General features: G+C 40.9%; 1 protein-coding gene across 3 annotated transcripts in view; it reads left to right on the top strand.

Moving 5' to 3' along the window:
* IFNAR2 (interferon alpha and beta receptor subunit 2) overlaps positions 1-22,070 on the top strand; it is a 35,329-nt gene that overhangs the window by 8,289 nt on the left and 4,970 nt on the right. The window contains exons 2-8 of one of the 3 annotated variants that reach the window (XM_034751905.1): positions 2,795-2,888; positions 9,507-9,548; positions 9,879-10,008; positions 11,851-12,026; positions 14,691-14,851; positions 17,362-17,527; positions 17,875-17,996. In XM_034751905.1, coding sequence (XP_034607796.1) covers positions 2,846-2,888; positions 9,507-9,548; positions 9,879-10,008; positions 11,851-12,026; positions 14,691-14,851; positions 17,362-17,527; positions 17,875-17,996 — 840 coding nt within the window. In that variant the 5' untranslated portion in view covers positions 2,795-2,845. The remainder of the gene's footprint in view (positions 1-2,794; positions 2,889-9,506; positions 9,549-9,878; positions 10,009-11,850; positions 12,027-14,690; positions 14,852-17,361; positions 17,528-17,874; positions 17,997-22,070) is intronic. The other 2 variants (XM_034751911.1, XM_034751920.1) reach the window with 2 other exon arrangements.

The raw sequence follows: 22,070 nt of genomic DNA on the forward strand, positions 1-22,070 counted from the left end.
ATAGCATTGTGAGGTTCCATTTATTGTCTTTCAGTGGCATCTGTATGAAGTTTGCTCATTGCTGTTAAATATTTTCCTTAATGACTTGGATAATGGAGTGGATTATAACATTTGCAGATTACACCAACCTGGGAGGGGTTGCAAGCACTTTGGAGGACAAGATTAGAATTAAAAATTATCTTGATGAATTGGTCTGAAATTAGTAAAGACAAGTGCATAGTACTATACTTAGGAAGAAAGAAATCAAATGTAAACTAGGAAATAACTGGCTAGACAGCAGTATGACAGAAAAGGGTTATAATGGAGCATACATTGCATGAGTCAGCAGTGTGATGCTGTGGCAAAAAGGGCATATATCATTCTAGGATGTATTAACAGGAATGTTATTTGTAAGACACGGGAAGTAATTGTCCTGTGCTACTTGGCACAGGTGACGCCTCAGCTAGAGTACTGGGCCCAGTTCTGGGTGCACATACTTTAAGAAAGTCATGAACAAATTAGAAAAAGTCAGAGGAGAGCAACACAAATAAGAGGTTTAGAAAACATGACCTATGAGGAAAGGTTGAACGTATTGGACACGCTTAATCCAAAGAAGGCTGAGGATGGGGGGGAAATATTTCTTTAAATATGGGAAAGATGGTTATAAATTGTTCAGTTTGATTGATCAATTGTTCTGTTTGTCCAGCAAAGGTAGGACAAGAAGTAATTGCCTTTATTTGCAGTAAGGGAGATTTAGGTTAGATATTAGGAAAAACTTTCTAACAGTAAGGATGGTTATTTCCTGGAACAGGATACATGGGGGAGCTGTATAATCCCCATTCTTGGAGGTTTATAAGAACAGGATAGATAAATATTTGAATACCTGTAAGGAATGGCCTAGGTATACTTAATCCTGCCTCAGCACAGGGGGATGGATTTGATAGCCTCTCCAGGTTCCTTCCAGCCCTACATTTCTAGGATTTCTAAAAAGTAGAAAGTTGTTTTTTCTAACTGTCTAACTTGTAAACTTCCCCGAGACATGAAAGTAAAATGGTTGTTTCTGGCTCAAGCATTCTCACCAGAAATGAGGATTCTTCAGCACAAATTATGCCCTCATTTATATCTGTTCATTGAAAGCAATTAGGTTGCAAAAATGGAACTTAGTGCACTGTTTGGAACTTAAGGCTACATCCTGCAAGTATTATTTTACCAGTATTAAGATGGTAGAATAATTACATCTATGGCCAAGAGCAATATAATAGAGTTTATAATTTTGTGCCTCTTGAATTTCCCGTCATGTTCCACATCTTTCCAGAAACAGTCGTTGTTATAACCACAGATTTTAATAGCATTTCACATACAGTCAAACTATTTTTAATTTTCATCTTTTTTATGTTGGATCTAGTGGCATAGTGCTCCCAACTGCCATCTGTCACAGTTCAGGGCATCTGCACCTGTATTTCCTCTCAGTGTTCCAGCAAGGGCACCCACTCTAGAGTCCCAGTTCCCCAGCAGTTCCCCCACTTGGATGGAAACGTGTTCCTCTTCCGTCTAACTAGGGTATTTCCAGGCTGCATCATTTCCTGCCTACATTGTGTTATCCTCGGCAGAGGCCGACTGCCCAAACAGAACCTGCTTGCTTTCTCTTCAGATACCGTTAACAGGGTAATTGCTACAGCCTACTTTATTCTCAGTAAAAAACATTACCAAGAAAACATTTAAAACAGTAAAAGAACCCACACACATGCTAATTAGCTTATCAGAGTTAACTCCTGTTGTTGTTGTCCTTCATAGCCGAAGATGACTCCAGCAGCTGTTTTATGTCTTCTGGATACAATTGTGGCTAAAAAGGCCAAGGAAAGAGTGGCAGTCGTTTCTGCATGAATTGCATATGTAGTGCGATACCGAGGAAGGGATTACAATCTGTGTCTCCTGAGTCTGCTGCTGTTTACAGCTCAGCCTCTGTGCCTCAAGATCCCTACAGCAGTTAATCTCAAATGGGTAACCCCATCATTGACTGCTGCTTGCCAGAGTGATCTATCTGTTTCTGATGTCTCTAAGCATTAATGTTGCATTGTTTCAAATTATGCTTCAATGTGTCCTTGAAGCATTTCTTTTGGTCACTTTTTAGGCAGTTGCCCAATTTCAGTTTGCCATACTGCAGCTACTTTGGCATCCTGGTGATGTCCATCCTTTACCCTTGACCAGCCCAGAGTAATTGTGATGCAATAAGCATGGTTTCAATCCCTGTGGGAGTGACTACTTCCAGATTCTCATTAATGGCAACTTTTGGAATTAGTAGACACTGGGTTTTTCTCCCCACGGTGTAGTTTGAAAATGGAGGATTGGAAGTGGGTCATTTGCATTCCCCAGGTACTTCCTAGGATATCCAGTTCACAGGTATTGTTCCAAAAAGTCCTTTGAAGTTTGTAAAAGCTTCCAGAGATTAGTCAGTCTTCAAGAGAAGGTACAAACATACAGGCCCACAATAACAGACAGAATTGTGTTTTTAATACAATGGAATCCAAAGATGTTCAACTTAATTTGATAAAGTTCATTCAGAATATTGTCAGTCTGTCACACCATTTTCATATAAACCCTTAATGAAAATACTTCTTCTTTAAACAAATGTTTGCCTATGTTTATTTGAAACACTACAAACCCTGCATATCTCATGTTAAAGATACTGTTTCATCCCAGTTCTCACATGACATTAAAGGTGTGATATCACCTCTTACTACAGAAGCCCTGTTGTGCTTTTATATCAATCATCCAGTAATTATGCTGAAGTTGATTTTGCTTGGTATAATTGCAGATCCAGAAGTAAAATGAGTACTTCACAATCAATAAGATGTGCTTCTAAATCATGATGGCAGTACTGATTGGACCACTGAGTTTTTGTCAACTTGGTAAGTTACTTAATTGTGTATACAGTACAAAGAAATAGCAGTGCTGATCATGCTAGTGGTCAGTAAAGATTCCATGGCATTTTTTATAAGAAGAGGGGTGCTCTGGAAGAACTTGTTGCATTCTGCATCCCTAAATTCCCCTGTACTTTCAGATGGATAGAGGATTTTTCATTTCCTGTCCTAAACTTTTGGACACTATTGCTGTATGATTTAAAATCATTGGAATTTATCAGGGTCCAGCAGGGTTAATATCCTAACATTATACAACTAAAAAATCTGGCTTATCTGCCATTTTAACAGGAAACCGCTTTGGCAGATTCATTTAACTCTGTAGAAAAAGCAACTGAATAAGCGGTGAATTTATTCGTCCTGAAGATTCCCCGTTTAACTTGCAGATCATATCCCTTTGCATTCTCATTCCTCCTCCTCTAATCTAAATCAAGATATACTTCTTCCAGTTTGTTGTTTCTTTTGCTATCTGAGGCCAGAACTACACACACACACATTGTGTGCCAATATCACTATTTTGGTTAAGGGTGTGATTTTAAAAAATAATATTGATATAGCTTTGCTGGTACAATCCCCTGTATGAATGCAGTTATACTGGTATAAAAGTGTCTTCTACCACAATAGCTTATTCCTCTTCCAGTACGTGAATAAGCACTTTTATACCAGTGTAACTGCATCCACATTAGCAGGTTGTACTACTTCAACTGTACCAGTATAGTTGAAGTGGTACAACTTTGTATCTATTCAGGACCTCAGTCAGACTGAAGAAGGAGCACTCTATAAAGGAAAGTAGTAGCTGGAAGCTGGCACTGTTGCACAGGTGTAATTTGTAAAGCTGTGGGGGTCTTTTGTTTTGTTTTTTAAAAAAGGTCCAAAATGGCTGTTGTTGGTCAGCAACAGTAATGACTAAACCTTGTGATGGCCTAAACAGAAAGAGCTCTCATCCATAATTATAGCTGTTTTGATCACTTCACACTAACTCAATAGATGTTCTAAGCTTCAGAGTGACATTTGATGTCATTGTGTGTTCTACTTGTGGCATTGTGTCTGGAGGATGTTGTGCTGGGATATTTGTGTTGATTTGTGCGTGTGGTGAATGAGGGGCACATGCTGTTGTGAGGGCGGTTGGTGTGTTTCGCATTATTGTGCATCCTTGTTATATGGGTATGTAACGGGGTGCACTTACTTCTTCTGAGCGCCCCCTTGGCCATGTGCGCGCCTGCACACTCACTCCTGTCTCTCGCCGATTGTCCCTCCTCTGGAAACAATGTCTTCCCCCTCTTGGGGCTTTCAAGCTACAGCTCTCCATCTGGGCCACTATAGTTCAGTTCCCCCTCTGGGGTGCCTCACTGTCCAGGCCACTTCTCCCAGTGGCTAATGGGCAGGGGGACCCAGGCCCACTTACTACTCCGGGTCCCAGCCCAGGGACATTGTAGATAGCAGCTGTCGCTGCGTCCCTTTATCTAAAACGCTGCAGCTCTAATTCCCGGGCCACTTCCCTGTGGCCCTGTGCCATCTTCACCCTTACCTCAGGGCCTTGTCCTGATGGAGTCCCCACAACCAGCTCAGGGCTCCTTCTCGCTCTCCCTGGCTTCTGGCAGCACTACCTCATCTGAGGTCCTGTACCTCTGTCAGCCAGCCACACACCATCCATACTCCTTCAGCTCCTGCAAGGAACTGAACTCCCTATGGCCCTGCAGCTCTTCTTATACTAGGCTGCTGGGCCCTGATTGGCTGGGTCCCACACAGACACTCTAGACAGCTTGGAGGACCCTCTCCATTGCCCTTTTTTGGGGTGGGGTATGGCAGGGCCTCGAGGTCTCTAGCAGGGGGCCTCAGAGGGTTTGGTGTACCTCGTCACAGGGTAATTGTGTTGGTTGGCGTCTAGAGAACTGTGCTGGGGGATTTGTATTGACTTGTGTGGATGGCTGTTTGTGCACAGGTATGGCAGTTGAGCCAACTAATCCACCAGTGGTGCAGTCTCCCTCATAGAACTAATGAAATTGCTGAATGCAAATTAGCTGTAGAATACAGGTATACTGCACAAGTTTAATTTACAGTATCTGTACACCACACTGTATAATTTGTAAAGTCAGAATAGCTGAAAACTTAATAATTGGATGGTAAAAGACGGCAAAACCCAGTGATGGTTTAGCCTGGTGATATTCTGAACAAAAGGAATCCTCTACCATTCTTGTGGCTGCTTCCATTGCTTCGCATTGGCTCAGCAGACGTTTTAGGTTTCATCGTGACACATAGCGTGACATTCCTGGAATCTTATTATATTGCTGACAAATATGATTTCATGTTAAGGCTTTCCAAGTTTCTGTTGATGTAAGGAAACTCGGTTGTTGAGGGCAATGTGAATTCTCCAGAATAGGAATTTCACCCATTGTGCTTGCCAAAGAAGTTACACTTTTAAAAAAATATTAACTGTTGAGGACAGAAACTAAAACTTCTACAAAATTGATACGTTTTATAGCTGTAGTTTTAGTTACTATTTTTTTAAATTAAAGATAACTTGTATCAACAATAGTGTTTATCTTCTTACAGAAGTGGTAGGGCCTCATCCAACTCCCACTGAAGTCACTTTAAAACTTTCTATTTATTTCGTTGGAAGCTGTATCAGTATCATAACAAGGCAGTAGTAATATTATTTTATTTGTGTAGTGGAAGCACCCAAAATATACTAGCTGCTACATTTATGGGAAGAGAGAGTTCCTGCCCCCAAAAGCTTAAAATCTTAACTTATATGTTACTCTACATATTATAAAAGTTATAGCAATTACTTATTTTTAAAGCAGTGTTTTACTATTCATCCCACTAGACCAAACTTTATAAAATAGTTGATAATCTAATGCAGAAAATGAATTGTTCTAGTTCTCTTGACTTTCTACTCTCTTTAACAACCGTTCTATTGTGGATTTTTGTTGTGCAGTCATAGGGAGGAGGAAAGAGTGTGACAGGAAGGATGTCTTGTGGTTAAGTCACAGACTGGAACTCAAGAGAAAAGGTTTCTGTTGGGCACCACCACAGATTTACTGTGTGATTTTGAGCAAATTGCTTAATCTCTGTGTGTGTCAGTTTCCAAGGATACTGAGAGGATAAATTTTTTATGTGCGAGGCATTTAGTTACAATAGTGAAGAACATCACAGAAATGTCTGTAAATACATTTGTCTGCAGTTTCAAGGATTCTACACTGGTATCTTATTGTTTAATTTCAGTAATTAGGACACTTCATTTATACTATAATAAGAGCAATTAAGGGGTATTTCCAGGAAATAATTAGACTGGAAGTCTTTCTCCATGTACAATCAAATGTTATACTGTATTACATGTAGCATTATAAGCATTCATGATTGAGTTAAAAGCTTGTCTTTTCAATTGTAGCAAGTAATTTGCTATTTCAGAAAATATTTTTAGACCTCTGGGGACATTTCACTTTATTTTGTATCTCATTTGTCTGCATTGTGATCAAGTAGTTTATTTCACTGCTAAGTAGTATATCTCTCCTCTCATAGACTGACACTTTTAAATTAAAACAAGAATTACTTTCCCTAATAGAATATTCAGACAATTAATACAAAAATGTTACTAGCTTATATCAATGCTGGATAATTCCTTCCAATGTCCCCAAGCTTATTAACCTTCTTAACCTGGGCTGATGTCCCACTAGAATCTTGCACCCACTTTGATTTAAGGTAGGTTTGCTTTAATTTACAGTTCTCCATTCAGTGGTCATGTATTTTAAGTTTTGTCCTAAGACTCCTTTCATCCTTTCAAAATCTTCCATGCTATGACTTTTGTTAAAAGCTTAAAATGGTTATATTATTATTTATTGTAGCATCTAGGAGTCTTAGCCCTGGACCAGAACCCCATTGTTCTAGGTGCTGTACAAACAAAATAAAAAGGTTGTCCAAGCCCCAAAGATCTTACAAATGAAGTATAAGATAGGAAGTATAGCAGGTAGATACCAACAAGCAGGAGTATTAAAAAAAAAAAAGAGCCAATGTTGGTCAGCATGATAGGCAGTGGTATCAGTGCAAAAGTGGCCTACTTGTTGATTTTTTGGAGGCATCATGGTAAATTAGAGTTTTAAGGAAAGATTTGAAGGAGGATGATGAGGTAACTTTGTGGGTGTATATGGGGAGCTCTTCCCAAGTGTGAGGGTCAGGATGGGAGAAGGTACAAAGGTGCTCGTTTGAAAATTTAACAAGTGGGCAGTGGAGGCTGGCATTATTGGCCAGTTGAAGGTGGGGGTTGACATCTGAATAGTAAATGAGAGATGGTAAGGAGGGTGGGGATAGACCGTGAAGGTCTTTGAAAGTGAATACAAGCAACGTACATTTGATGCGATAAAGAAGAGGGAGCCAGAGAGGGGTAATGTGGTCAAAGCAATGGGCTAAGGGAATGAGATTTGCAGCAGCATTCTGAGTGAATATAAGTGGGGCAAGACTGCGTTTTGTCGAGGCCAGAGTACAGGATGTTGCAGCAGTTGAGACACTAGATGATGAGACTCTAGATGAGGGTTTTAGCTGTGTGGATGAAAGGAAAGGGCATATTTTAGAGATGTTTTGCAGAAAGAATCTGCAAAATTCAGACATAGCTGGGACGTGGGTACCTAGAGAGAGGTCCGAATTGAAGATGATGCCCAGGTAATAGGCCTGACTGACAGGCAAGATGCTGGTGGTGTCCACAGTGATCGAGGAAGGAGGGAGCGTGGATGGCTTTTGTGGAAAGATTCAGAGCTCAGTTTCAGCCATGTTGAGCTTCAGCTAACAGCTAGAGCCCTGCACGCATACAAATTTAGATCCGCGGATGCGGATATCTGTGGATATAAACCTGTATCTGCAGAACCACACGGCTCTCCCCGGAACCCGCAGCGGCGAAAGGAGCAGAACGTGGGGCCACTGCTCCAGGAGCCAGCGCCCCAGTGCAGCTGTACCACCCTCCAGCCCTGCCCACTGGGGTGGGCACCAGGCTCACCAGCAGCTGTCCCTGGTCTCGCTCTTGTGTTCAAGCGGCATGCACGCCCCCAGACAGGAAATGCAGACAGCTGCATGGAAGGGATGGGGGCAGGGCTGGGAACGGAGCAGCAGGTGGTACAGCTACACTGGAGGAGCTGCCAGCCTGGGCCACTGGCTCCTGGGAGCGGCGGCCCCACGTTCTGCTCCTTTCGCCACTGCGGTTCCCGGGAGAGCCCTGCGGTTCCGTGGATACTGATTTATATCTGTGAGTATCCGCAGAAATAAATTTTTATCCGTGCAGGGCTCTACTAATAGCTAAACATCCACAAGGAGATGCCAGAGAGACAGTTGAGATTTTAGTTTGGAAAGAAGGAGATAGGGATTAGGTAAATGAAAGCAGTGAATTATATGTTGCAACTCTAACAAGCTACAATATTTCAGAAGTCCACACTCCTGACATGTAGCCACCAAGGCACATGTGAACATATCACATCAATATTCCTCAAGTACTACTGGCTCCATCTCCCTTTCCAGATAGAATTTTTAAGGCCTGGGCACTGACTTGCCAGGTACTTAATAGGTTGGGGTCTGAGCTACCTCAAAAACCAATTATCCATTCACAACCCTCCATGACAGTGCTCTAAAAGAACTTTTCAACTAGGCTGACCCAAGCTAAGATTGTTGGGTCTGTGGAGCAGAGTATTTTCAGCAGCAGGAACCTGGCTAAGTAATACCTTACCAGGGGAGATCAAAGTGAGCCTGAGTGACAGTGTACATGGATCTGAATGATCCAGGAAAATGCCATCCCACATTCTGGAAGATTGGAGGAGAGAAAGAAGATGGCAAGATGGGGGGAAGAGTAAGAAAGAAGCACCCACACATACATACTGGGGACAAGGGAGGCTGTGAGAACATTTCCATTTACTGGGGCTGTCTTTAATTATTATATAGTGCTTAAATATCACAATGATATGCAATTTAGAAACTCCTGAGCTATTGCTGATCACCTCCTTAAGGATAGTAATGGAAAAGCATTTGATACAGAAAGGAAATAATTCAAGTGCAGTTTCATCAAGAAAAAATGGTATAATCTGAAAGGAAAATGATGATAGAGATAGAGAACAAGATTAACAGGAGTACTTGTGGCACCTTAGAGACTAACAAATTTATTTGAGCATAAACTTCCGTGGGCTACAGCCCACTTCTTCGGATGCATATAGAGTGGAACATATATTGAGGAGATATGTATACACACATACAGAGAGCATGAACAGGTGGGAGTTGTCTTACCAACTCTGAGAGTCCAGTTGGTAAGACAACTCCCACCTGCTCATGCTCTCTGTATGTGTGTGTATATATATATATATCCTCAATATATGTTCCACTCTATATGCATCCGAAGAAGTGGGCTGTAGCCCACGAAAGCTTATGCTCTAATAAATTTGTTAGTCTCTAAGGTGCCACAAGTACTCCTGTTCTTTTTGTGGATACAGACTAACACGGCTGCTACTCTGAAAACAAGATTAGTATCACTAATAGTAAATGAATAAGAACTCTAATTTATCATTGACAAATACTGTAGAACACACATGTACCATTTCTCTAATGAATAAATATATATACACATGTTTTCATTTCCAGTGTACCTCAGCATTTTGACCACTACTTTGTTCAGCTTGCCAGGTAAGAATTTTTATTGTATTTTAAGCACAATCCTTAGAATAGCTCTAAAGATGTGTATACTTCCATCCGGCATCCTTTTGACTTCACTATGCATTTCCATGTAAGAAAGCTATATGGATAATATCCTGCAGGACAGTCCCATGCACTTGTGCCTCCAATGCAATGAATGTGCAATTTAAAATGAATTCATCTTCAATCTTGTAATTTTCTTATCTTTTTGGGGGCTGATATTTAACTAATTGGTGAGAAGAATTACCATGTATAATGGTATTGCATTTGCTGTCCTTTTCGAATGCTTCTTAATCTTAGCAACTTTTTCTTTTAATCTAGAAGCATCTGTGATAAATCCACCTCTGGAGTTAACAATGGACTCTAAGAATTTCCAGCACATTTTATCATGGGAACCAGGAATTAATACAACTATGCCAACATACTATAATGTGAAATACATAGGTCTCAGGTTCGTTTCCTTTCATACTGTACATGAATTTGTACTTTTTCTTACTTAGTGGTCAAAATATTCTATTGACTATTTTGTTTTCCAAATAGATTTTCTGAAATTTGCCATTCATCGGATACAAGGGAAAGAATTAGGTTTTAAGATATGAGTAGCTATTTGAACAATTTTAAACAAGTACACATTAATTCCTAGAGCAAATTTGTACATGGAAGAAACCTGTATTTATCAAAGGATTGATAACCAGCTTTTGTTGATCATTTCTGTTACTTTCTGTTCTTATTCTTTCATCAGTGCAAAGTACTGTACCTTAATTGAGAGATTGGGCCACAAGCCCTTTGGAAGTGTGATGGATTGGCTGACTGTGCTGAGCCATACTATATTTGACAGTGCATGTGTGCAGAGCACACTGAACTTTAAATCAAATATTTTTCAAACTGGTGATAACATATATGCTGAGTGACCCACATAATCTGGGACACTGGGCATATAACAACACCGAACAAAGGTTCGATAACTATAAATAAAAATAAATACATTTAAACTATTTTTTTGTTTTCCTTTTTGGATTTCACTCCAAACTCTCCCTTTTCCCAGTGTAACACTGTTCAGTTCCTGTTCTCCCACCCCACTCCAGAATACCTATTCTGTGCCATCACAGGTACCAGGAAATTTGGCAAGCCAACAGACACTGCCAATAAGAGGTTACCTAAATGGTATTTAAAAAAAAAAAGACATCCACATTTTAAAAAAAAACAATTTTATAACCTTAAGAATATAAAATAAATTAAACTTTTCAAGAACATACCATGTCATGTTTTAAATGCTGCTTACCTTTGATGTTCCATAATTCAGGGCTTCCTAATATTTTTGTCATAACAGAAATACGATCTGTGTCATCATTACAGAACTGGAGACATGGGAAGAGGTACCTGAAATGGATCCCATCTGGGTGCTCAATGTTATATGTCAAATGCTGTTCTGTCTCAGGCTGTCTTGAGACATGCAAACAACTTTCAGGGTTAAACTATTTTTTTAAAATAATCCTTTGCAGGTCACATTTAAGTAAAAAGGATTCTTCCCCATTCTATTTATTATTTGTAATACAGTAGCATGTATGGACCCATCTCCGATTGGAGCCCTATTGTGCAATGCAGTGTGAAAACACATAATAAGAGAGTCCTTGCCCCAGTGAGTTAACATTTTAAATAGAGAAGATGAAGGGTTCAGGAGAAGCGGAGTATGACCTACAAGCAGAGTGAAAAATGTGAGGGGCTGCAAACATTGTTAGTTTCCATTTTTTGTCGTGGTGGTGTTTTGATTTTGGGTAGGGTTATATTGAGAAGAAATTAGTTTGTACATAACCTATATGGACCAGGAAAGGAGCCAATATGATCCTAAAACAGATTAACCCTACTAGAGTGAGTAGATTGGGGTAGCCTTTTGAGAAGAGGAGCAAGTGGGGTCCCTCTTCAGGAAGTTTATTTTATGTTGCCGAGGTGAGTGGGAGATCCTGTGCAAAGCTTATGATTGACACTTCTTGTATATCATTTTTGTTTTTATCCCTTAATCATTCTGGTTTGTTGTGGTTTGAGATTTTGTTTTTTCAGGTTTCTTTGTCAAACATGTACCTCTCTTCCACTCCTCATGTAGGTACACTGTAAATAAACCATACGGATTTTACTAGTCTTTGTCGTTTTGATTAATTTTGACACTATTTAAGGTGAGAGCAGTGATCGCTTCATCCAGTGCATCTCTGAGTTTTCATGTTACTCTCCAGAGGTACAGTCACAAATCAGAAGATCCTTTGAACAACATTGATTTTTTTTCTCTTTCAACTTAAAGTGGATCAGAAAAGGAATGGAAAATGGCTAAAGAATGTTCAAATACCACATGCCTATCCTGTAACTTGACAAAGGAGTATGAAGAATATACTTCTACCTACATAGCAATGGTTCAGAGAGTCACAGAACATGGAGAATTAAATTCATCTATTCTTGAATTCTCTCCATATACATCCAGTAAGTTTTCGCTTACTATTCTATTTTATCTGCATTTGTTCATTTTCTTGTTTTTATTCCCTGCTATACATAACCAGTGTTTTACTAATGGTACTATAAGTAACTCCAAAGTAATTTAGTTGGTGATATACTATTTTATGTAAGATGTTTTGAGCTAACATATCATCTAGTGTATATATAATGTTTTATAATCAATCATGTATACATAATACATGGCTTGAATAGTTCTTATGAATAGAAACAAGCAACGGTTTTGAAGGAAAAAGCAAATGTTGGAATAGATTTCCTTCCACTGTGCAGATATAAGAATCAATTTCTTTTATGTGTTTTTATTACAGACTTTTATAAAGGTCGTAGCATCATTTAGGGCATTTGAGAGTAGAAATTAAAAAAAAAATTACTACCTTTATAAATTGCATAATCTACTTTTTTGAAGATAATTAATTGGTTAAGTGTTGAACAGGCAAAAACAAAAGGTGAGGGGTGGAGGAATATCTGTTTTCATTCTAGCTGTCACCTGGATTTCCCCCTACCCCCTTTGGTATGTCTCACATAAACACCAGATGCTCATTAGCAATGATTGCCTAATACTGCTAGAGGCTGCTTCTCCCTGGAGTCCTATTAACAATATCGCCACACTAATTTCTTTTTTTCCTCTCCTGAAATAAGGACCATTTATGTTGGGGAGCAAGTGGTTAAACTGAACACAGAGACTACTGTACCTCATGTTAGGTACAAGGTTACAGAAATAGTATCAACTCAGATCAAAGACTCTGAAATACTTTAATTGTAATGCTATCGAGCCAGGATAACATTTTCATGAATGGAAGTTTCTCCATTAGTTTTAAATATAATGGGTAAGCTATTTTGCATCTCAAATTTGCAGGCCTTCAGGAAATAGTGTAGCCCTTATTGCAACTTGAATTGACTTGTATAGCTTCCCCCCCACACACCCTTGTTCCTGTCCTCTTCTGTCCAAACATCAATGCCCATTTATCTGGTGAAGCAGAGAATCCTGAACTTGAAAATAATGTAACACTTTTCCTCAGCTGACTCATCAACATAGTGCCTTACAATGAGATTGTTCTAAAAAATTGGAAATGGTAAATTGTACCTTGTAGTCAGACTTCATTGTTCCAAACACCTATTTTTCATAGATATGTATCAGAAAAATAAAAATATTACTCTGTAACAGTGTTTTCCAGCTGTTTCGCATTTATGGATACGTTTTCATGGATGAGGGTGCACTAGCATCTTTCCCATGCCACCTCTATGTTTGCTGTTTTGTAAAGTTGCAGAAAAGTATTATCAGTTTACTGAAGAGCCAAGCTCAAATGGTAAATGTTTTAACAAGGGCAATTTATCTATTTCTTTTCTTTTCTTTTCCTGGTACATATTTAAGCCAAAATGGCCCTAAGTAGAAATGCAGGGCTGTTCTGATCCATTTCCCTAAAGCATCTGATTTACTCCTACCCATAAAATAGGAAGGGTTGGAGCCTCTCTGTCCTTGGCAGAAGGATTTGAGGCAGAGACAGATGACTCTTGCAGTCAAAAACCATGGGAACAACCACGTTCAGGTGAAAGCTTAGGTTGAGGTTTATTGTTGATTTGTATAAATTAAGCAACATGCAAACTACAGGAAGGGGTGGGGAGTAAGATTTGGACAGTATTAAGTGTGTGCATGCTCCTGTTTGAAGCAAGGTCAGAACGCCACCTCTTTAAAATGTTTAATTATTTTACCTATATGATTACAATAATGAACCAGACAAGTAGTTAGCACTTACATAGCATGTTTTAGATTTTTCAAAGCTCTGTGTAGACAATAACTAATTAGATCAAAACACAGCACTTGCAGAAGGATCAGTGAAGTGCAAAACTTTTGACCTTCAGGTTTTGGAGATTCTGCTATGTTGTGCAGTGGAGAAAATGTCTGCATAGTTTTTAAAGTCAGGGAATTGTCAGAGCTCATGGCTCCCCAAACCCCTGGGCGTTCTGAGAAACAGGATCTCCAGGCGTTGCTTTGAGGGCAAAAGTATTCATGCAGAAGCCAGGCTCAGGATGGTATTCCTCAGGTCCTGCCTCACAGTCACCTGCAAGAGTGCATCTCCCTTTGGAGCTCTGCGGCCAGTGATTCCCAGCCAACAGTTAGTCCCTTTGTCTACCTTCCAAGGGGTATTTGTGTGTGGAGGGGCCACCCGCAGGGATTAATTCATATGGGTATTTCAAGTGTTTAACTAGAAGATGCTGCCACTGAAAACAATGTTCACCTCTTCCCCATCAGCCTGTACTCACTTCCAAGCCAAACAAACAGAGCCTTAGTTGCACAGAATTCACACAGAAGGGCTTCTGTGGGGCTGGAGAAACAAGGGATGCTGCTGTTTTGGCTCAACTCCCCTCTCTTCCCACCCTCCTCCCCAAATCCCTTTTCTCCCATGATAGTTTTTGGATTGTTTTAGGTTTTACTCTGTTTTTATTCCCTCTGCTAAAAAAATTGGAGGAACAATTTTCCCCTGAATCTTGGATAATTTCAAGCCCTTTTGGGCAACTAATTAGTCAATCATCTGACACATGGGAATTTACTTGATTTTTACAGCTTGTCAAACTGATGTTACATGTATAAATGTAGTTATATTTTTGGGGTTTGTTTTCTTTTTCTTTAAACAGCAGACTTGGGTCCACCAGCAGTTAATCTTACTGCTTGTCCAGCCTGCATAAATGTGACAGTAAAACTTCCAGCCGCATATTTAAAAGAAAGTTCTTTAATTGCTATATATCAAAAACTTGATTATACGATAACAGTGGAATCATTTGATAGAAAGGAAAAGGTAAGTAACTTGTAGTTTTTTAAGATTTTAAGAAAAACGTACAAAGCATAAAATATAAATTGGCTTGAGCAGTAAGGAAGCTTGCTGAAGATGAGCTCTGTCGTATCTTATCCTAGCTCTTTATATGAATAAGACTATTGTCAGTGGTTTACACTACTTAGGATAAATATGAGCCTTCTTCAGGCATGAACTGATGATTTGGGTACAGGAGGAAATCCTTCTGCCCTTCATTCCACCCCCCAGTGATAAAGTATTCACCAGTAAGTGCAGTGTAGGGGATTCTCTTCATTCCTTTGAAGCATCTGACATTAGCTACTGCTAGAGACAAAATAGCTGATTAGGTAGACTATTGGTTTGTTCTGGTATGTCAGGTCTTATGGTATCACATAGTATTGATAAGAAAAGTAAACTCAGTGCTAGTGAATATCAAAAGTGCCTTTTTTCCCCTCTAGGAGCTCCCCATCCAAATTTTAAATTGTAGTGAGCCGTTCCTGCAACTCACTTGAAAAGTAGAGAACACATTTACATTGTCACTTTCATCCTGAAGGATCCCAGAGTGAACTGTATAAGGAGATCACTTCTCCCGCCTCTAAAATGAATCTTGAAGGTTTATGACATTCTAGGGTGTAATTGAGACCACTGTGGGGCGGTGTCACTCTTACTCTGCAATCCTGGGTGCCACACAATGCTTTGCTGCTGTATCTTCCACTTGGGCTGCTCAGAAACAGCTTTGCAGCATGCGGGTAACACCCTTAGTATCTGTGTCTAGCTGTAATCTGCCAGTGACACATCAGTCTCACACTCGCTTCCACCAGCCTTGGTGACCACTTGCAGGGTGACTCCAACACACTCCCAGTCCTGGATTTTCCCCCAAAACCTGTGTTCTGTACTACCCGGCCCTCTCCTGGACAGTCCAGATCTATTAGGTCCATTGCCCCTCTAAGGGGATAAGTATACAACAGTCTGCTACCCTAAAGGGAGCTACACACATGGTTCACAACAATGGATTACTTTTGATTAAAGAATAAAACAAGTTTATTTAACTACAAGGAAATGGGGTTTAAGTGAGTACAAGTATAAGGCATTAAATTCACAAATGATACAAGAGAAATAAAGATAAAGTGCTTCCTAGTACTAAAACTTAACAATCTTGATTTGGTTCAAGGTGTAGTCTCTTGCCACATGTTTCCAGTAACATTGCTGACCAAATTCACAGACCAGGATCTTCTCCAAGAGTCCAAAGGTTGTTTCTTTTGTTGTCTTAGGTGAAAGAAAGAGAGGGATAGGGAGAGAGAACTTGGAGTGTTTTTGCCCCTCACTTTTATAGTTCAGTCGCCTTCTGAAATGCATTTTCCTGAAGGTTACCCCTCGATAATGTTCATTCTCACTGTGAGGACAGAGACAAGGAATCTGGTGGTGAAGAGGGTCCATGCTGTTGTTTGCTAAGATGCAGATTTGTTTGTTCATGCTCCCCCTTCCTTGCCAAAGAATGACCACTTGGTAGGTGATTGCCCATGAACTTCGATGCCTCCTGGCTAGAGGCGTTAGCTTGTCCTTTGTCTTTGAGAAACTGGTTTACCCAGACTTTTCTGGTAAACACATTTCAGATCTAATTTCTACTTATCTTTATAACTTTACATATAATGTTGTTGTTCACATTTCACCTTGATATGATTGACAAGCCAGTTATTAGTTTTTAAATGATATCTTACAAGGCATATTTCATACAAAGATTATTACTATGGTGTGTAGGGTGTGACTACAGGGGTGCATTCGGTCACACATTTGTTCAGTATTACATGACAACAGATTGGGACAGACATTGCATAAGAATTCTCTCCAGATGAAAATGTGATCTGGGTTCATTACTGACTCAGAGAGAAGTGCAAGAAGTATTTCCACAGTGCCTGTCACAGTGGTATCTAATCACCAAAATATGAGTGATTCAATTACACTGTTTTCTGCAGCATCTAGGCCCCCTATCTAAGAACTGACCTAGCCCAATTCAGCTAAGCTTCTGAGATCAGATGTAACCAACATTAATAATCAAAACCATTGAAGGGGACTCTTCTAAAAGTCTTTAATAATCCACTGTGAAGACAGATACATTTGAAGAAAGAGAAAAGGAATGTAGATACAAGACTGTTAGCTTTTCTACTGAACAGCAAAAGTGCCGTTTTATGGTGCACCATCTTCTTGCTAATGTAGAACTTGTAAGATTGAGTTATCTGTAATGACACCCTTTTAATAAATTGAATCCAGTGGACAGAAGTGTAGGGTCAGTCCTTGAGCTCTAGTAACTGCTTTCCTTCTCTCGAAAACTGAAAAAGTGCTATGCTTCCTCCCCCCCCAACTCCCACCCCCAACTATACAACTCAGTTGTACTTGCTACTGTACAGCTTCACAATGGGATATTAAAATAGCTATTATAGGCACCGTTTTTTTTTAATCAGTGTTTAACAACTCTGTTTAGACAAACAGGTTTCAATAAGATATTGTTTTCATGGCAGATTCCTATTAAGAATGAAACCTCTGAAGAAAGCTTTAGCTATGTTGTTGGAAGCTTGCGTTCAAATACAAATTATTGTGTGTCTGTTGCTGTGGCTGCATCATTAAACCGTCGTTCCATCCCTTCGGCCTTGAAATGTGTAATCACCAAGTCCAACACTCAACCAGGTATCACATATTTTAAAGTTTGGTGGGGGAGAGAATCAGGTTGTCATATGGTTGTTTTTTAGTTTTTAATAGTATTTTCAGAAAAGGGAAACTGGTAAATATCCCAGTAAGAGAGAAAGCATCTTTTGATAGACATTTGGTTGGACCTATAAATGACGTATGAGGTACCTGATATCTTTGGCTAATCCTGCTGGCTGTACAAATAGCCCTTTAATTGTTTTCAGTGATGCAGAGCTGTCCTTTTCAATCTTAAATAAGTGTGTAATATAAAATAAGATAAATTGGAAATCTCTCCTGCATCTATTGGGTTTTACTCAGTATGCTTTTTTTTTTTTTTCCATTTGCAGGTTATGGTATAATTCCAATCCTAAATGGTGGACTTGTTGCATTGATAATAGGCATCTTCCTACTAGGACTGTATAAAGGAGGTTTCATTTGCTTAAAAAGTAAACCGTGGCCAAAAGTTTTGGTATGTCTTTTTCATATTTAATTTACCTGGTGGGGGAGAGGGAAGGGCTCATAATGTTTATACAGCAAGTAGCAAGATATATTCTTCATTAGATAAAAGTTAAGCAACAAACATTTGCCCATTTCTGATTTCCTTCTCCTAGGAAAGGCGCAATGAGCAGTGCTTTGGGTCACTTTAAGGCTCTACTTCCTTGTGAATCAGAATGCTAACATCCCTTGCCCACTTCTGAAATGGGTGCTGTGACCTCTCTTGGCTGAGGTTTTCCCTTCCTCCACAGAGCATGCTCCAACATGCTCTCCCCCGAGATTCTTTCATAGAATCATAGAATATCAGGGTTGGAAGGGACCTCAGAAGGTCATCTTGTCCAACTCCCTGCTCAAAGCAGGACCAATCCACAACTAAATCATCCCAGCCAGGGCTTTGTCAAGCCTGACCTTAAAAACCTCTAAGGAAGGAGATTCCACCACCTCCCTAGGTAACCCATTCCAGTGCTTCACCACTCTCCTAGTGACAAAGTTTTTCCTAATATCCAACCTAAACCTCCCCCACTGCAACTTGAGACCATTACTCCTTGTTCTGTCATCTGCTACCACTGAGAACAATCTAGATCCATCCTCTTTGGAACCCCCTTTCAGGTAGTTGAAAGCAGCTATCGAATCCCCCACCCCCCTGTTCTTCTCTTCTGCAGACTAAACCTGCCAAGTTCCCTCAGCTTCTCCTTGTAAGTCATGTGCCCCAGCCCCCTGATCATTTTTGTTGCCCTCCGCTGGACTCTTTCCAATTTTTCCACATCCTTCTTGTAGTGTGGGGTCCAAAACTGAACACACTACTCCAGATGAGGCCTCACCAGTGCTGAATAGAGGGGAATGATCACATCCCTCGATCTGCTGGCAATGCCCCTACTTATTCAGCCCAAAATGCCGTTAGCCTTCTTGGCAACAAGGGCACACTGTTGACTCATACCCAGCTTCTCGTCTGCTGTAACCTCTAGGTCCTTTTCTGCAGAACTGCTACCTAGCCACTCAGTCCCTAGTCTGTAGCAGTGCATGAGATTCTTCCATCATAAGTGCAGGACTCTGCACTTGTCCTTGTTGAACCTCATCAGATTTATTTTGGCCCAATCCTCTAATTTGTCTAAGTCCCTCTTGTCAAAGTTAGACTCAGGACTCATAGTTTGTCAGACCACTCTGTTTTATTAGCACAGCACTCTGCTAATACATTCAGATAATGTGAGCCTCCATGCAAGATTCAAACAGTCTTATTTATACAGATAAAAGGGTGCGAACTAAACAAAGGGACAGAGAGAGCAAAATTGTAAAATATGCATGGAGCACAAAATGCATATCCTGCTTCCTTGTTAACTCTTATCGATCTAAGACTAATGCTTCACCAGTTGCCCTTAAGTGGCAAGTTAAGCAGTTAATGTCTGCTTTCCTGCCCCCCTGGCTTGCAGCATTTCTCATTTCTACTTAAAGGTACATACAGCATTCTTTAATTCATTCTATTTCTTTAATATAATTCATTTCACTTTCACACTCTGTATCCTATCCCTACCCTCCAGCATATCTACCACTCCTCCCAGTTTAGTGTCATCTGCAAACTTGTGGAGGGTGCAATCCACGCCATCCTCCAGATCATTAATGAAGATATTGAACAAAACCAGCCCCAGGACTGACCCTTGGGGCACTCCACTTGATACCGGCTGCCAACTAGACATGATCACTACCCGTTGAGACCAATGATCTAACCAGCTTTCTATCCATCTTGTAGTCCGTTCATCCAGCCCATACTTCTTTAACTTGCTGGCAAGAATACTGTGGGAGATGGTATCAAAAGCTTTCCCCAGACAGACTGAAATCCTCTAGATGCAAGGTAGAAGAGAAGTTTGAGTGTGAGACTTGGGAGGCCACTGCTAAAAAAGCACAGAAGGGGGGGGGGCGGGGACAACAAAATCTAAGAAGCCCAAGAAATTCAGGGAGCCCAAGGGGCAGCCTAAAAAGCACAGTGCTTCTCTGTCTGATTCCTCAAGTTCCTCTTACACAGAGAATGGTGAATTATCTGTGCTAAAGTAGACTGTAGTCTGTACATTGTTTTCTTGAAAGAAGAGTTTGAAGCCTTGAGAAGAAAAATGAGAAAATGTCATTTACAAACAGCCATCTAAACCTGTTTCTGAGAAGATGAAACAAACTGTCCCCTGGCAACTATCTGCCCTGCAAAGTCAAATTAGACATGCTTTTGCACTTATACTTCTTTCAAGGATATGGTAAAATTTGAATGGGCATTGCCAGACAAAGGCGAGCAGCTAAGCAGGCAAGCCTTAGCTCTTGATAAGATCCAGGAACACAAAGATTCTGAGAATTGAAGCTGAGGTGGCTTCATGGCCAAAGAATGTAGGTATTGTCTCAGGTGGAGAGAGAGAGAGTGTATGTGTGCGTGTGTGAGAGAGAGAGAGTGAGAGAAACCCTGTTACCAGAGGCAGAGCGCTTCCTGAGAAAAGAGTTTGAATCATCAACTGCCCTGAAAGTGGCTCTATTTTCTGCTGGTTTGGCTAGATCCTTTATGGCATGAAGTCACAATTTAAAATCTATGGCCACCTTGAAGATCTTACACTCTAAATAGACAAGGTACACAAAGATGTGGAGGAAAAACAGACACAGAGAGGGGAAGTAAATGCCCTAGAATTTCATACCAACCTATGATGTCCCAGTCCCCAAAGTTCAGAAGTCAGGAAAGACACATGCTAATTATGCAGGAGATCTCTTCCCTTGTCATTCTGGAGGGCCAACAGCAGAAAAATTCCCAGAGCTGTTCTTCATATTTTTTATTGTCCACAAGAGGACAGGAGACCAAGAAGCGCTAAAAATTCAGCACCTTCATAAGAAAAGACAAAACTCTGGATGAAATGTGGAAAAGAGCTCTTACAATTGATCTATCACACACTGAATAAGAGCCCAGTATTTTACTTATGTCATTACACCCAGGGTGTGAAGGAGACAAGTCATGAAGGGCTTCTTTGGCCAGGTGGATAAGATGTTGCTTTGAGGAAGCATACAAGTCTTCAGGGTACGTCATTCCTGAGGAAACCTGAACTTGCTCTACAATGTCATCAGCAGTCTCCCAAGCAAAGAACATCTTTGCTGAAATAGATATACATAGAAGAAGTCTGGCCTTCAGATTCCTAGTATATCAGATGTTATCAACTGGATCTGCAATCATCCCCAGGAGTGTGCTCTAACTAGTGGTTCCAAAATAGATATGCCACAGGATTCAGGATTTCTCTCTTAACCCCTCAATTTCTCTTTCATCATTTATTAGTGTATTCTTATATCAATGAGAATTAGGGGAGAGTTTATGCTAGAGAATGGAATGGAAATTTCACTAGAAAAAAGGAAATTAGCATGTGAGTATTCTAGAATTGCTATGTTTTCTCATAGCAAACTACAAACGTATGACAAAATCTGTCATTAACTACCAAGTGTCAAAGCTGGAAAACACTTAAGTACTTATAGGTTTAGAACAGGGGTGGGCAAACTACGGCCTGCGGGCCAGATCCAGCCCCTCAGGGCTTTGGATCCGACGCATGGTGCCGCCGGCACCACGTCCCTGCAGCTCTCAGGGAGGGGGGCAGAGGGCTCCATGCATTGCCCTTGCCTCCAGGTACCGCCCCCTGCAGCTCCCATTGGCTGGGAACTGGCCAATGGGAGTTTCGGGGTAGGTACCTGGAGGCACGGCCAGGACAGTGCACGCAGAGCCCTTTGCCTTTCCTCCCCCAGGGGCCGCAGCACTTCCTGGAGTGGTGCGGGGCCAGGGACAGGACAGGTGTGCAGGGAGCCTGCCATGGCCCCAGTGTGCGCTGCTGCCACCCAGAGCCGCTTGAGGTAAGCGGGGCTGGAGCCCGAACCCCTCCTGTAGCCTGCCCCCCAACTCCCTGCCCTAAGCCCCCTGCCTGCACCTCGCACCCCTCCTGCACCCCAACTCCCTGCCCTGAGCTCCCTGCTGCATCCTGCACCCCTGTGCACCCCAAGCCCCTGCCCTGAGCCTCCTGCCGCACCCTGCACCCCTCCTGCACCCCAG

The sequence above is a fragment of the Trachemys scripta genome, chromosome 1 (assembly GCF_013100865.1).
Source record: "Trachemys scripta elegans isolate TJP31775 chromosome 1, CAS_Tse_1.0, whole genome shotgun sequence".
NCBI classification, from domain to species: Eukaryota; Metazoa; Chordata; order Testudines; family Emydidae; genus Trachemys; species Trachemys scripta.